Source organism: Caenorhabditis remanei, chromosome IV (assembly GCF_010183535.1).
Source record: "Caenorhabditis remanei strain PX506 chromosome IV, whole genome shotgun sequence".
Lineage (NCBI taxonomy): Eukaryota > Metazoa > Nematoda > Chromadorea > Rhabditida > Rhabditidae > Caenorhabditis > Caenorhabditis remanei.
Window position 1 is genome coordinate 1814296 of NC_071331.1, and position 15752 is coordinate 1830047.

Consider the following 15752-nt stretch of genomic DNA (forward strand, 5'->3'; position numbering starts at 1 on the left):
GAAAACTTATTGAAACAGTTGAAAAGATTTCAATTTTTTTCGGTTTTTCGATGATATCGTAATGAGAAAATTTAGTTCTGATCTCGGTGATAGCGGACTACGTTAACTTCACATATCAGAAAAGAATAGAAACCAACGTTTTAGGTCAGGGTTGTGAAATTCCGCACAGGGCCAACTGAAAGATTTTCCTCAGTCCGGCCCGGCCCGGAATTTTCCAACCCTGTTTTAGGTAGTGATTTATCAGATTAAGTGTGTTGCAAAAACGGGCCCAAACTAATTTTTCAAGAAAAGTAAGATTTTCATAACTAACCAAAACAGTTTTTTTTCTATTTATGAGCAAGATAACGCCGATATCGGTAAATTAAAAGACTGGTACTTGAGACATTGATCCGAAATGTTTGAAACAGTAACAACTTGTGTTTTTCTTGATTTTAAGAGCAAAGTTATCAAATTGTAGTCAGTATTTGAAGGTTTCAAAGCTTTTTGGCTATCGATAATGGCTTCTAATGAGTTTTCATTCATTATTTAAAGGGGAACAGCAATATTTAAAAATAATTTAATATTTTCATTTCTATTGATACTAATGGTACCTAATGATAATGATAATCAATTGAACTTTCATACAAAATATATGGAACAGTAAAAATCTCTCTGGTCTGTCTTTGGCAAGGATATTATCACTGCATGTAATAGTTTCTGTGAAAAAATCCCTACACTGCAATTAAAAAATTGCTGTTTTAGAATCTTTTTTTTTAGAAACCGCTAGTGGGAACAATTGGTATGCCAACTCTCTGGAGATACAACCAGCAGAAAAGTTGTCAACTACAAAAATGAAGCTCCTGATTTCATCCCCAAACTCTATTGAAATCGGAGATATTAGTCAATTTTTGACAACGTGGCGACCTTGAGAAAAACTTTTTTGAGTCACTTGTTGAGAATTGCTAAATTTGGACTGGGCTCATGAAAAGTTTTGCTGTTTCCGACTCATAAAAAAAATTCCAATATTTTTCGAAAAAACATTGCTTGCGTTGTATGTATTTAACTCGAAAAAAAAACAGTAAAATTCGATTTTTAACCAGACTTGTCAAAAATCGGGCCGGGCCGAGATTTTTCTTGACCGGGCCGGGCCGGGCCGAAATTTCTCTTGGCCCGGCCCGGCCCGGTCGGCCCGGATTCAAAAATGGGTACCCATTTTTACCAATTTTTTTTTGAAATTTTTCGAAAAAATAGAGTAAAAATGCTTCAATTATCCTACATATTCACATTTTAATTCAATTTTAAATGTTTATTCGAAAACTATACTTTTTTCAAAAAATTTCAAAAAATTTCCAAAAATTTCCCAAAAAAACTTCAAAAACTCAAAATGTTTTGAAAAAATGTTTCAAAACGGGCCGAGCGGGCCGGGCCGGGCCGGGCCGAGATTTTTCCTGATTTTGGCCCGGCCCGGCCCGTGACAAGTCTGTTTTTAACGTTTTTGGACTGAAAATGTAGGTTTTGAAAAAACTTTGAAATCTTAAAATTTGGGGGGTCCATTCAGTTGTTGGTCCAACTCTAAAAAAACAGTCAAAAATTGTCTTTTTTGTGAAAAACACTCTAAAAATTTGATTTTTGAAATTTTTTACTGAAAACTCGCTCAGAACCGACAGAAATTTCTAAACCGGCAAGTACCGGTCCCCACAGATCTAAATATTCCGTAAACATTGAGCTAAATTAACTTTGTGCTTAAAATAATAAATATTATTCGATTAATTAGTTAATAAAAGTTATGTAACTTAAAGAAACAAGTCTGAAACACTAGAAAATTTTTTTAACTCCCGACGTGAAGTTATTTCACTAAAAACCATACTTGCAAATTTACGGCCCGGCCCGGCCCGGCAAGGCCCGAAGGCTTCAATAAAAAGGTACCTATTTTTTACCAAATTTTTTGAAATTTTACATTAAAAATTTCAATTTTTGATGCATAACTATCTTTTGATTGAATTCTGAAGTATAATCAAAAATTCGACATTTTTGGGAAAAAATTCAAAAAAATTCAAATTTTCGTTCAAAATTTCAGTTCAAACTTTTCAGCCGGGCCTTCGGGCCGGGCCGGGCCTTCGGGCCGGGCCGGGCCTTGGAAATTCTCGTCACGGCCCGGCCCGTTGCAAGTATGCTAAAAACCAATGTTTTTTTTAATGAGAGACCTCCTACTCCTGAACTATCAGTTAATACATGTCAGAAAATGGAAACACCAAATCTGAAACAGAAAATTAAAAAAATCCGATTATTTTCACTTTTATCTCCACTCACACCACCAGATGACGAATCTTTGAAATTTATTTCGAAAACTTCAATTCGACTGTTTGAAACCGTAAAAACTTTTCCTTTCCCCACTTTTTCTTTGAAAAGTTCCCCACTTTCATTTTGAAAAATGATCCCACAACAAAAATCAATCTCTTTTTCCTCTATTCTCACTCCTTGTGTTTGTGTGTCATTGAAACTAACCGAAAGATCGCCCTCCCTCCTCCCCCCCCCCTCTCCCTAACAGAAAAAAAAGTGGGCGGAGCTGAACCGACGCCTCCCACTTTTTTCAATCATATAAAAGCGTGATGATCAGAGAGTCTAGTAAGAAACATTGTTTTCCTCTTCTCTTTCGTTTTTAGAAGAATAACATTTTGAGAAAACAAAACCATAAAATAGTTTTTTCTCTAAAGGTTCAATGTCCAAATTTTTATCGACCCCCTTCCCCCCTCTTATACGTTCCCCCTTTCCAATTTCTTTTCAAAAGATAAGAAGTCACGTGAAAAAAATCGCCACGATAGCATGCGTCTAGATGACCCTTCCCCTTCTTTATTACACTTTTCTCTATTCCGTGGTGAGAGGTGCTGGGGCTCGGAGAGGACGAATGCACAAAGTGCACCACGGTGTAATAGGGGGGAATGGGGCGACTTTTTCCCTGTCACAGAGACACGTTTCGATCTATGCTCATAGTAGTTGTTAGATATAATTTCAAAAAAAAAACTGTTCCCTAAGAATCATAATTTTTCGGCAACTTTTTTTCATACAATCTCGGAAACTTTATTATCCTAGTGAATCAGAAATTTCCACTATTTCCCTAGAATTTTAATTTTTAAAACAAAAATTCAGTTTCAAATTCATCATTTCTGTTTTAACGAAATTAAAAAATTATTTCTTCCTCAAATGGCGTTGCTAACTATTCATGTTATTTTTGTGTATAGCGGACATCCGGACACTCGGACACACCGACAGACACATAGGCGGACATCCTGACACTGGGACACTGGGACACACCGACAGACTTAAACATAGACAGACTCACACACCTAGACACATGATATCTTGAGATCTGCTTATTCGGACATCCGGAAACACAGACAGATATTCGGACTCACCGACAGACTTACAGACCAAGATTCCTAACGTCAATTTTTTTATAACCTTATTTGAAAAATCCTGATTCTGTTTCAAAAATATAATTTTTCGAGACTTTTTAAAACGAGAAATGATGGGTACGTAGAATTTTTTATAGATCGCCCTAGAAAAATCGATTCTAGAAAATATTTCTCGATTTTCTTCATTTTTTGTCATAACCTTTTGAAATAGAAAAAATGGAAACATTGCGCCACTGAAAACACTCCAAATCCATTTCTAAATGACCATTTGTCACAAATTTAAAATTTCGAATGAATGACTATACCATCTTCCTTACAACCACCCCTCTCCCTATCTGAACACCTTGAAACAATAAAAATTTCCTTATCTGATCTGACCAATCTGCACACAACGCACTTTGGTCTCTAGTCTTCTGTACCCCTGCCAGGGGGTCCCAAGACCAAACAATGCAGGTCCAATGATCAAATGCACGTATGCATACATTATCTCATTATCATCTCATTATCATCATCACCGATCACCGCTTTTCGTTGACATACCCCCCCCCCCCCCCATTTTTGATTATCTAATCTTTAGGGCAACAATGTCATTGAAATAGCCATAAATCTAATCTACGTATCCAAAAACCACGTGACACACAAAAAGGGCGGAGCCTATCTGGCATCTAGTCTCAAAGAACTTTCATTTGTTGTACACTACCTCGTCTCCCTTGTTCTCTTCTTATCAAAGTACTCTTCCCCCCATTCACTCCCATTCTCTCTCTTTCCCAACACACTCACACTATCTAAAGCTCCTTTTTGTCACTATAAATATCGAATCGGGTCATTCGTGTCCTCCAACCAATCGTCCCCTATCATATTCTCTTCCACAGGCATTATGTCGCGTACGAATTCCGTTGATTCCAGCCATGAATTTTCTCAAAGTGCTCTTAACTTACAGGAATGGCTCAATCACTTCGTAGTCAATTCGCCACCGACAAGGCGGTCCTTCAAAAGTTTTTGAACTTGGACCAGAAGGGCATGTACCAGGCCTTGTACATCTGGATTGATGGATCCGGAGAGAATATTCGTGCCAAGACCAGAACTTTCGATTTCGAGCCAACTGATCCAGAGAGTAAGTCGAGTCTGAGAAGCTAGCGGTGGTCTAGGCTCGACCAGTTAAGCCTAGGCTTGACTAGTTGAGCCCAGGCTCATCTACCAGACCTTAGGCTTAGGCTAAGCCTCACCTATAAACCCTTTTCTCATCTATATTCCTTCCAGAGCTCCCAATCTGGAACTTCGACGGTTCCTCCACCGGCCAAGCCGAGGGTGCCGACTCCGATGTCTACCTGAAGCCGGTGGCCATCTACCCAGACCCATTCCGGCAGGGAAAGAACAAGTTGGTCATGTGCGAGACCTACGATAACAAGAAGAAGCCGACCGGTACGTTTTTTCGTAAATGTTCTGTGAGCCCCGTAAATTTTTCGGCTTCGAGAAAGACACGTGAATCGGAGAAAACTATTTTCTCTTTTTGATTAGAGATAAGAGAGATTAGAGAAACGAGAGTCAGGTGGTGGTTGATATCAAAGTGGTCAATGCCAATTCGCTTGTTTATTGTTTATGTAGAGAACGTCATTTTTTGTAAGGACCGGTTTTTTTTGTTTTAATTGGCGCGTGTCTAATTAAGGAAAAATGTTTGACCTGACTTGTCTGGGGCGCCTTTGGAAGATTTTGAAAACATTTTGGACACCAAGACAAACAATTTTTCAAACCGGTTTTTAAGTTTTAAGTTTTAAGTTTGGTTCAACTTTTGAACTTTAAAGGTCTATTTTTAAGTCTGAAAGGCACTATTTTTAAGTTTTAAGGGGACTATTTTTAAGTTTTAAGGGGACTATTTTTAAGTGTTAAGTGTTAGGGATCTGTTTTAGGTGAAGTCGATCTCATAACTAGCCGTAGAATTACCGATTTTGTGCATTGGTTCTGGTTCCAAACTCCAACTCCAAAATTTCCAGTTTAAACTATACACTTTTCTTCTTTTCCCCCTCACCGCGTGCTCATCCCCCCCTCACTGCCCGCCCGTCTAATCGGACCACCGTTTGCTCTTCTTCTCTCATTTTTCTGAAGGCTATAATCGCCAAGGTCAATAGTGGAGAAGACGGTTTTAAACGGTGTACTATGTACAGTGGGGTGAGGGGGAAATGGGGTATGATAAGAAGAAATTGTGGACAAAGGGGGACAGTTTCATGGAAAACGTTTAAAATTTTTTTGATTTCAGCCACCAACTTCCGTCAACGATGCAAGGAAGTCATGGAGAAGGCTGCCGACCAGCACCCATGGTTCGGTATGGAACAAGAGTACACTCTTCTCGACATTGACGGACATCCATTCGGATGGCCAAAGAACGGATTCCCAGGACCACAAGGGCCATACTACTGCGGTGTCGGAGCCAACAAGGTATACGGTCGCGACATCGTCGAAGCCCATTACCGCGCTTGCCTTTACGCCGGCATCCAAATCTCCGGAACCAACGCCGAGGTGATGCCAGGACAGTGGGAGTTCCAAGTCGGACCATGCGAGGGAATCCAGATGGGAGACCAATTGTGGGTGGCCCGCTACTTGCTTCAACGTGTCGCCGAGGAGTTCGGAGTGATCGCCTCGTTCGATTGTAAGCCGATCAAGGGAGACTGGAATGGAGCTGGTTGCCATACCAACTTCTCCACCGATAAGATGAGAAATCCAGGAGGAATTGAGTGAGTTTCAGCACTTATCACTCATTTTATATTTCAACCAACCCAATTTTTTTCAGCGAGATCATGTCGGCCATCAACAAGCTCTCCCTTGTCCACCCACAACACATCGCCTACTACGATCCACATGGTGGAAAAGACAACGAGCGTCGTTTGACCGGACTCCACGAGACCGCCTCCATCGACAAGTTCTCCTATGGAGTCGCCTCCCGCGCCTCGTCCATCCGTATCCCACGCTCCACCGATGACGACGGCTACGGATACTTCGAGGACCGTCGTCCATCATCCAACTGTGACCCATACACCGTCACTGGAGCTCTTGTGAGAACTGTGTGTTTGGAGGGAGCCGAACGCAAGTTGTCCATGATGTACGTGCCAAGTCAAGCACCAAATATTCAAAAGCATTAGATTTGGTTGGATTTGGAATGGATTTACGGAGATAGTGTGATACGAATATTTTCTTTTTTTTTAATCTGTGCTTCTTCTCTATATAATTAATCTATTGTATTAAAAAGTGAACTTATTTTCTTAACTGTACAAATAAATCTTGAAAATTTCTAATAAAAAACTGTTTTAGAAATGTGATATTCTTGGAAAAGGTGGAGGGAAATTATTTCATAAGAGTTTTCAGAATTTTTACATTAAAAACATAGAATTTAAAAAAAGTTCTGAAAATTTACTTTTTTTTAGTAATCCGTTTATCAATAGCGACAACTTAACAATACCAAAATCACTGTTTCAAAAAATATTTATTTTACACTTTTATGAGGAATACCAGTCGAAATTTGGTATTTTATAGGAATCTAATCAAGAACTACATTTTCAGCCACCGGCAGTGAAGAAACATTTTGGAGGCTAGTTTTTGAATTTATCATTAAAAATTTTTTGATTATTTATTTATTTGTGAAACAAAAAATGATTTAATGAATTATTTATTAATTTTCCTGTTTCAAAACATTCATGAAACCGTTTTCAACTATTCAAAACATCATCGATGAGACCAGGATCTTGATTTTTGTATTTTTGTTTCAACTATAAAAGCAGTTGATGAATTATTCATTTATTTTCCTGTCTCAAAACATTCATAAAATCGTTTTCATCAGTTCAAAAACGATTCCGCTCCTTTCCGACAATAAACATTTACAATGAGCAACACTTTTACCAATTGTTCTGTATTTTCAATTTTTTAATAACATTTACATGAAACCGAGATTTTGAATTTTATTGTTGACATTTTTATACGGGTTCTACCTAGAGACTTGGGCAATGTGATTGCTCTTGTTGTCGTGCGATGTGCAGTGGAACACTGATTGACAGTAACTTTCTAGAGAATACTCGTACAAAAAAGTGACCAACTTCAAAAACGAAATTCTTTGTTTAATCTACAGGGCTTGTAAAAACCAAGAATTAGTTTTAATTGGGGCGGTGGTATGCACTATTTAAGATCTTTGTCAAACGAAACCGGCAAAGCAAAGTTCGCATTTTTGACATTCAAAATTTTACGGTGCGCGGTCTCCCAGTCTCCGAATAAAAAACAAATAAATATTTTGAGAAAATTAATGGTTACAACGATATTTCTTTAATTTTCGTTAATATCTACATTTTTCATTTCCCAGTGTTATCAAAGGAATGATAGCTCAAATTTGCCTCATTTAAGAGAAAATAACAAAATACTAAAAAAGAATTTCGATGTGTTTTCGAATTATCCAAAACTAAATTATCGAAAACTAATCAATTCATTTCCAAAAACATACTATATTGAAACAAAATTTTTTTTATTGTATTAGTTGACTGGTTTGAAGTCCTGATATTATTGATTGTCAATAAAGGTTGAATTGTTTTACCGTATTGAAAATGTAATTTTCTTAAGGATCTCATGTTTCTTTGTTAACAAATCAATTATAAAATTTTATAAAGTAATTCAATTAGAGAGTTTAATTTGGGTAGAAATCTTATAAAAACTTCGTTTCTTTGTTTCAATTTGAGTCTTAAACAAGTTATTCCAAAATTAGAAAAATGTACTAGTTTTAAAAGTGTTATTGTTTCTTTTAAAAAAAGTTTTTGTTTAGCGTTTATTTGTTTGGAAACTTCTCAATCCGTAGTTTTTAGACTATCACTCCTAGCATTCATGAAAACGGTGTTATTCTCAATCACACTTCTTTCAGCTAAATTTTTATATGCGTATTTTCGTGTTTATAATATGAAACCCATTTGCTATCAGATAAGACAATCGAGAAACAGAGAAAGCCAAAATAAAAACAAATTTCCGTCTTTCGTATCAATCTTCTTCTCTGGATCATCAGTATTACTCTGTTGAACTGAAAAGTGACAGAAATAGTTTAGAAACTGACACACAGAATGAGGAAGAAAAGAATTTAACCAAAAAAAGAGATTTTGAAACTGAAAGTCTACACAATTCATTTTGTCCGGTTTCTACCGGTTTTTATCTCTAAAAAGTCCATAAAGTCATCTCAAGTTTCAGACTTGCCTTCATAACTCGCGGGCTCGATGCAGTTGCGCTCTAGCGCATTGTATCTATTCTCCGGCGCGAACATGTAAAAGTGAAGGGAAAAGGAGAATTGTAATCATTCTTGAGCTTGGGGTCACCTAGAGTTAGGTGATTTTTACCCGTTTCAGTCAAGTTTCGCCCGTTTATACTTTTTGGGTGGTTTTTGTCACCTTTTTTTCTATTGTTTTAATTAGCTTTTGTTTGTCTTTCTAGCTTAGGGTAGCTGTTAGACTCATTATTACTTTCTCGCTCTTTTGTAATCGATTATCGAGAAGATAATCGATTGATTGTTACTAGAATAAATTCGTAACTATCTAAAAAACTTGTGTTTTATTGATTTTATTGTCTTTGCGCTCATTGTCTGTTTACCAGAAGCTAGCGTGACACCGTTGTCACGTCTAACTTTCTGACTTGGGGGCCGAACGCCGTTGTTTGACCTCTCGTTACCGAAATCTTCTTCGGAAGACGAGAATTGTTCATTTCGTTGGTTTTTCTTACACGTGGACCCGGAAAGAAAGGCTAGCGAAGTGACAAGAACTCTGTTTTTTGCTTACACGTGGACCCGGAAAGCAAAAATCAGTTTTCGTTGCCTCTAGTATAAGAATTGTCTGTTGCTACACGTGAACCCGGAAGCACAGTCAGTTTTTATTTGTCTCTTGTTGGAAATTGTGTGTGCTACACGTGAACCCGGAAGCACATTCAGTTTTCTCTGCCTCTTGTTACAAAATTAAGTGTTGCTACACGTGAACCCGGAAGCACACTCAATTTTTGTCAGTTTTACTGATTTCGGCACATAATTTTCAACGGAAACGTCGATTTTCCGGGAAAATTATTGATTTTTTCGTCGGAAATTAATTTTCGGTGAAAATTTCGTGCTGAAACAGTAAAATTTTTCGAAAAGGCTAATATTTGAATTAGAATTTGGCAAAAACATTGCGAAATTCTAAAATTCAAGTATTTTCTTGTCGGAAAATTCAAATTGTTCGCAGAGAATAACTGTGTGTGAATTCTTCGGAGAAGCTGTTTCATTTCTTCGAAATAATCGTCATTTCATCGTGAATTTACTTCTTTTTCGTCAATATAGCCTTGCGAAATTGAATAATCAAGTATAATTTCCAGGGTAAACTCTATCATTGCGAGAAGATGGCGGACATCGACGAAGACGAAGCGACGAGAAGGGCTGAAGAAGAGGCGAATCGATTGGCTGAGGAAGAAAGGATTCGTCGGGAAAACGAATTGTTGGCAGACGAACCAATGGAGGAAGGAGACGAGGAGAAACGATTCCAGGAGGTGAGATTAGCGGAAATTGAAAAAGTTATCAATGAAACCTGCATTGACATAAAAAACCAGACAAAATTCAGCACGAAACAGTGCAGAGTATTGTTGTCCCCACTCATTGGGAAAGTTCTTGAAGTAGAAGAACAATTCCGTGGGAAAAAGAAAGAAAGTGAATTCTGGGAAAAGATGAATGTCAAACTGAATGAAACTGTTTTGTCATTGCAGGAAGAATTGGAAAGAAAAAGTCAACAGCAGCCGCCGACGTCAATCGAAGAGCCAACAACAACATGTGTGGTGTCTGGGCAATCGAGTCAAGGAAATGACGAAAAATGGAAGCTGGTGAGTTTGCTAGAAGCAAATGAAATTCATAATGAAGAATCATTGAATGAGCTGTTCGGAAAAATAGAGCAGCTGGGAAATGAGCTAAGTACACACAAAGAATTATTGCAGAAAGCACGGGAGCAATCGGACCGATCAAAAGAAGAATACTTCCAAGCAAAACAACAAATCGTGATGTTACAACATAAGCTTCTCGCCGAAGAGGAAAAAGTAAAGAAGATGTCGGAAGAGTTGAAAGTGAAGCATTCGGCTCATAGTGCAAATTCGGCGACTCGTTTCGGTGAGTGTAACCAGCAAACGGGGGAGCAAAAAGAAAGTACGCGTTACTATAATGCAGAGACATCCGAAATCATTGATACAATTCCTCTGCAAGAATCGCTTGATTCTGGTAGAAATTGGAATCAAAGGATCGTTGAACAAAATGCTCAAAGAAACATTATTGTTCATAATGAACATGAAATGTCAAACATGAATGCTCAATGGAGAATGGCACAAGCTCTGCCAGACCCTCCAGTATTCTCTGCAGGAAAAAATTCTGTTAATGCGGAAACTTTTGAGAGGGCATTCTACATGAAGTACAGATTCTTTGATATTGAGGCTCAGAAAAACTTTCTTGAAACGAGATTCCTGTCTGGAAACGCGTTGGCAGTGTATAAAGGGTTACCGGAGTCGGATAAAAATTCGGTTTCGCGTATTCTCGATGCTATCAAACGTCGGTTGAGTCAGTCGGAACCAGAAGAGTCGCGCCGGGCGAAAAGCAAATTTCAAGCGTTGAAATTGCACAAAGAGCAAACTGTTCAAGACTTTTGTCTCATTATGGACGAAGTTGTTCGCATTGGTTACAAAGGAGTGCCTGAATACCAAATTTCTTCAATGAAAACGACAAAGTTGCTTGATGAAATGAGAGAGCACACTGTTTTTGAAGTTTTGCTTCAAATTCTGTGCTCACAGCTGAGAAATTGTCCTGTTGAGGAGCAATATGAGTTGTGCCGAGTAGAAGCAACAATGTTTGATGAAGAATGGAGAAGTGGGAAAAGGAAAGCAGCGAAAAATGAAATGAGAATGAACCGAGGGCAGTCGGATCAATATTCTCATAACTTGCAACGCACAGGTTCTACACAGAACAATGCATTCGTACCACAACAGTCCTCCAGATTCAACAGATACACTCCGAACAGACAATCGAATAGTTATCAAACTAATTCGGGATCTGATTCCAATAGTAATCAGTGCACATCAACCACTGGGCAACAACAAAATTCCAGTTTAAGCAATGATTTGAATGATCAATGTGCTCCGAAAGGTTATATGTACAATGAGAAAAGTCCGGAATGTTGGAAGAATTTAGTCCATAGTTCAGATTCTGCTGATAACGCGTCGAATAGTGCGTTGCGGTTTCACAAATGCAGTGAATGCAATCAAACTGGTTGCCATGCACCTACTTGTTCGAGAGCGCCTGGGTCAAATACATCAAAAGTGAAGATTAATTCAACTATTGTTTGTTTCAGATGCGATCAGCAAGGACATATCGCTTCGAAGTGTCCGACACGGAATGCTTCGATACAAGAAGTTAGAATGGCTCCGGATGTTCAGTCGAAAGTTGAAGATCAGAAGTGCAAAATGAAGTTTGATACAAAGTGTTCAAGTGATAAGGAATCAGAAAGGAAACTGATTGATCACGAAATGGAAACGAAAGATCTGTATGAAGGGCAGAATGTTGCTGCTAGTGTTTTCAAGAAAGATATGGTTATTGATGTGGACAGAGTGCCAATTAAAAGCATCAATTCCATAGAATTTTCTGTTATGAGTTCCGATGAGATGTTGCGTAGTGGGGATACAAAGGATGATGGACTTCAGACCTCCTGCACAAAACACGCGCATACAAAGGACAATAGTGGTGGTGTGAACAGGGAGTTCACAGAAGCCAATAGTCAGAAAAACGGATATTGTGATGAAGAGCATAAATCTGAAAGGGATCAGAGATTATGTAGTATTTCATTGACGAAAACCAAGAAGCAAAGTGTCCAACAGAAGAAAGTTTCTGATGTGATTTCAAGTTTTGGAGATCTGAAGAGAGATCAGAAAGAACATAATGTTCAGAAAAATATAGTGAACTATGAGTCGACGCAGTCGTACATGTCTTCAGAAGATGGAGATGGAAAGAAAAAGAGGAATACAGTGGACCAGAAAGCTGTCGACAATGTTATGTGTCAAGGTCCCCCACTGAATTTCATAGAAAATTCTTCAAGTCTCAATCAATATGATAATGTGGATGCTAACGAAGCAACAGATATTGTGAAGATAAACACATCAAAATCAAAGTTTCTCAATCAAAAGTGCCCCAAAAAGCCTGGACTACAAAAAACGGGAGATGACACCTGCGGTGTTAATTTTCCAAAGAAATCCAAACGGCGTAACAAGGAGGAAACCAGTCCGAGAACGGATCCACCAGTAATACTTCGTTTTGATTCGGATTTATGGTTGCATGATACCTCACCGGGATCATTGGATTCTGACAATGACGATCAACTCGATTCCTATCAAAAATGGAAAAGAGCTGTTCCAAAGATGTTCAAATCCCAAGTGGTGCCTCGTCCTCTGAAGGATCCACCAACTTCAACAAATCAATCGACTTGGAGTGACACCAAGTTCGAATCTGCCAAGGAGTCACCTCGTCCACTCAATGATCCACCGGATTCATGGATGGAGGATGTCAATTGGAGACGCATGCAGGAGGAGTATCGCCCTCGAAAGGACCCACCGAGCCCATATTGTCAACATGGTCATAGGAACCTACTTGGATGTCTTCAGTCTACGCAGTTCTTGCCGACTCCGATGTCTACGGTCAGCAGCTAGATTCTCTTCACTACCGGAGTTCTAATATAATAATCCTTTTATCTTTCTTATTTATTTATTTTTAGCCTATAGTTTTATTCCCCCCTTTCCAACGACGATATTACCCCCCATGTCCTTATCATTTTCTATAACTCTTTATCTACTTTTTATCATATTCTATATTTCTATAGTGTTTAAGTTAAACCCAAAAAAGCTCAATCTTTTGTATCTCCTAGTATCTTCACGAGTGTTCCGTGTCATTCATTAAAGCCACGGGAGAAGGGACTCGAAAGGACCCCGAGATGTCCGGTTTCTACCGGTTTTTATCTCTAAAAAGTCCATAAAGTCATCTCAAGTTTCAGACTTGCCTTCATAACTCGCGGGCTCGATGCAGTTGCGCTCTAGCGCATTGTATCTATTCTCCGGCGCGAACATGTAAAAGTGAAGGGAAAAGGAGAATTGTAATCATTCTTGAGCTTAGGGTCACCTAGAGTTAGGTGATTTTTACCCGTTTCAGTCAAGTTTCGCCCGTTTATACTTTTTGGGTGGTTTTTGTCACCTTTTTTTCTATTGTTTTAATTAGCTTTTGTTTGTCTTTCTAGCTTAGGGTAGCTGTTAGACTCATTATTACTTTCTCGCTCTTTTGTAATCGATTATCGAGAAGATAATCGATTGATTGTTACTAGAATAAATTCGTAACTATCTAAAAAACTTGTGTTTTATTGATTTTATTGTCTTTGCGCTCATTGTCTGTTTACCAGAAGCTAGCGTGACACCGTTGTCACGTCTAACTTTCTGACTATTTTTAGAAAAACATCAAAGGGACAAAAAAGGTTATTTAGAGACATATATTATTGAAAAATCACTGTTTTAAAAACTCTATTTTCAGATTTCTTTTTTATGTTAAACAATGGTACCATTTCATAAGTAAAAAAAATAATTTGTAGTTGTCAGAAAATACTTGAAATTGAAGCAATAGAAGTGGCCAATTTTTAATATTGATAACTTCTTCATATTTGAAAACAGTAAGTGTTGAAAAGAACATCATGAATAGTAGATATTTTTTATTTTGAAATTCTGATATGTTTGTATTGAAGATTTTATAAAAGACAGAGTAATTTTTATTCATCTGACCTGTGTATCTGTATTTGCTGAAACGCTAATTACAAAGAATCGGATTTATCGAATACTGTGACTTCATTGACTTGCTGCTTGGTTTAGACGAACAGACTGATGATTGTCAGATCGATTTTAAACTTATAAAATTAAAAATCCAAGTCATACTTTAAAAAATATAAAAAAAAATATAAAAGAAATAAACTAAGCCAAATATTTCCTCAGCAAGTAAAATTAACATTTTGAAACTGAAAAAAACCATTAATGTGCATATAATTGATTCGCTGTTTTATGATTCACATTTCTAGAGATCTTATTTAAAATGTTTGTTGTGTAAGCAAAATTTGGTTTGTACCAGTTATTGATATGGAAGTGGAATCAACTCCGATTGCCGTTATTCTTCCATACACAGCAACACTCATTCGAAAATGTATGGAAATTTTTGTCTTGCGGCGCATAACAAACCCTGAAAATCTGTTTCAAAACTTAAATTTTTCTAATGTTGCCAATTTTTAATATTGATAACTTCTTCATATTTGAAAACAGTAAGTGTTGAAGTGAACATCATGAAGAGTAGATCTTTGTTATATCGAAAATCCGATTTGTTTTGTTTTGAAGATTGCGGAATTTTTGAACGACAGAGTAATTTTTATTCATCTGACCCGTGTATCTGTATTTGCTGAAACACTAATTACAAAGAATCGGATTCATCAAAAACGGTGACGGTTCATTGACTTGCTTGTTTTAGACGAACAGACTGATGATTATCAGATCGACTTTAAATATATAAAATTAAAAATCCAAGTCATACTTTTAAAAAAAATTTTAAAAAATTAAACATAAACTAAGCTAGGTATTTCCTCAGCAAGTAAAATCAACATTTTTATACAGAAAAAAACCATTAACGTGCATCTACTGATTCACTGTTTTATGATTCACATTCCTAGAGACTTTATTCAAAATGTTTGCTGTGTAAGCAAAATTGTCTTGTACCAGTTATTGATATGGAAGTGAAATCAACTCCGATTGCCGTTATTCTTCCAGTGTTCATTGAAACAAATGTATATCAGATAAGCCAAAAAAGAAACTGGAATTTTTTTTGCAAAGCCTTTTTTCGTACAATGTATACCTCGTTAATAGAGTTTTGAGAAACATTCAGTTTCTGAACATTATGTGCTTATTTAGTTTCAAAAACAGTAACATTTCTGTTGAAAATTATCAAATAATCTCATGAGGAGACTTGGTAGGGTGAAATTATCGTTCTCTCATTTCAAAGTAATATTTTAAAATCTAACCTGCTTACCTGTAGTTTCTGAAACGTGGAAAGTTAAAACTAAGATGATTTTCGATGATATTTGAATAATTGGAGTCTAAATGGATCTTGAAGACTTTGAAGATGCTTGAAAATTTCAAAACACTGAAAATATAATGCCACTATAAGACTTATCAACATTTTGAAACAATATGTAAATCACTCATAAGAAAACAATGAATTCCCTGTTTTCTGATCCACATTTCTAAAGATTTTATTCCTAAAGATGATTTTTTTTTGTAATC

General features: G+C 37.2%; 2 protein-coding genes across 2 annotated transcripts; one reads left to right on the plus strand and one right to left on the minus strand.

Annotated features, from left to right (window-relative positions):
• Positions 1-4334: 4334 nt before the first annotated feature.
• GCK72_012231 (uncharacterized protein) lies at positions 4335-6526 on the plus strand (the record flags this gene model as incomplete). Its single annotated transcript, XM_053728942.1, has 4 exons — positions 4335-4506; positions 4653-4814; positions 5647-6121; positions 6178-6526. 4 exons carry the CDS (start codon positions 4335-4337, stop codon positions 6524-6526), a joined length of 1158 nt encoding a protein of 385 aa, XP_053583714.1.
• GCK72_012232 (uncharacterized protein) lies at positions 5643-6077 on the minus strand (the record flags this gene model as incomplete). Its single annotated transcript, XM_053728943.1, has 1 exon — positions 5643-6077. The coding sequence occupies one exon, from the start codon at positions 6075-6077 to the stop codon at positions 5643-5645; it is 435 nt and encodes a 144-aa protein (XP_053583715.1).
• Positions 6527-15752: the final 9226 nt, after the last annotated feature.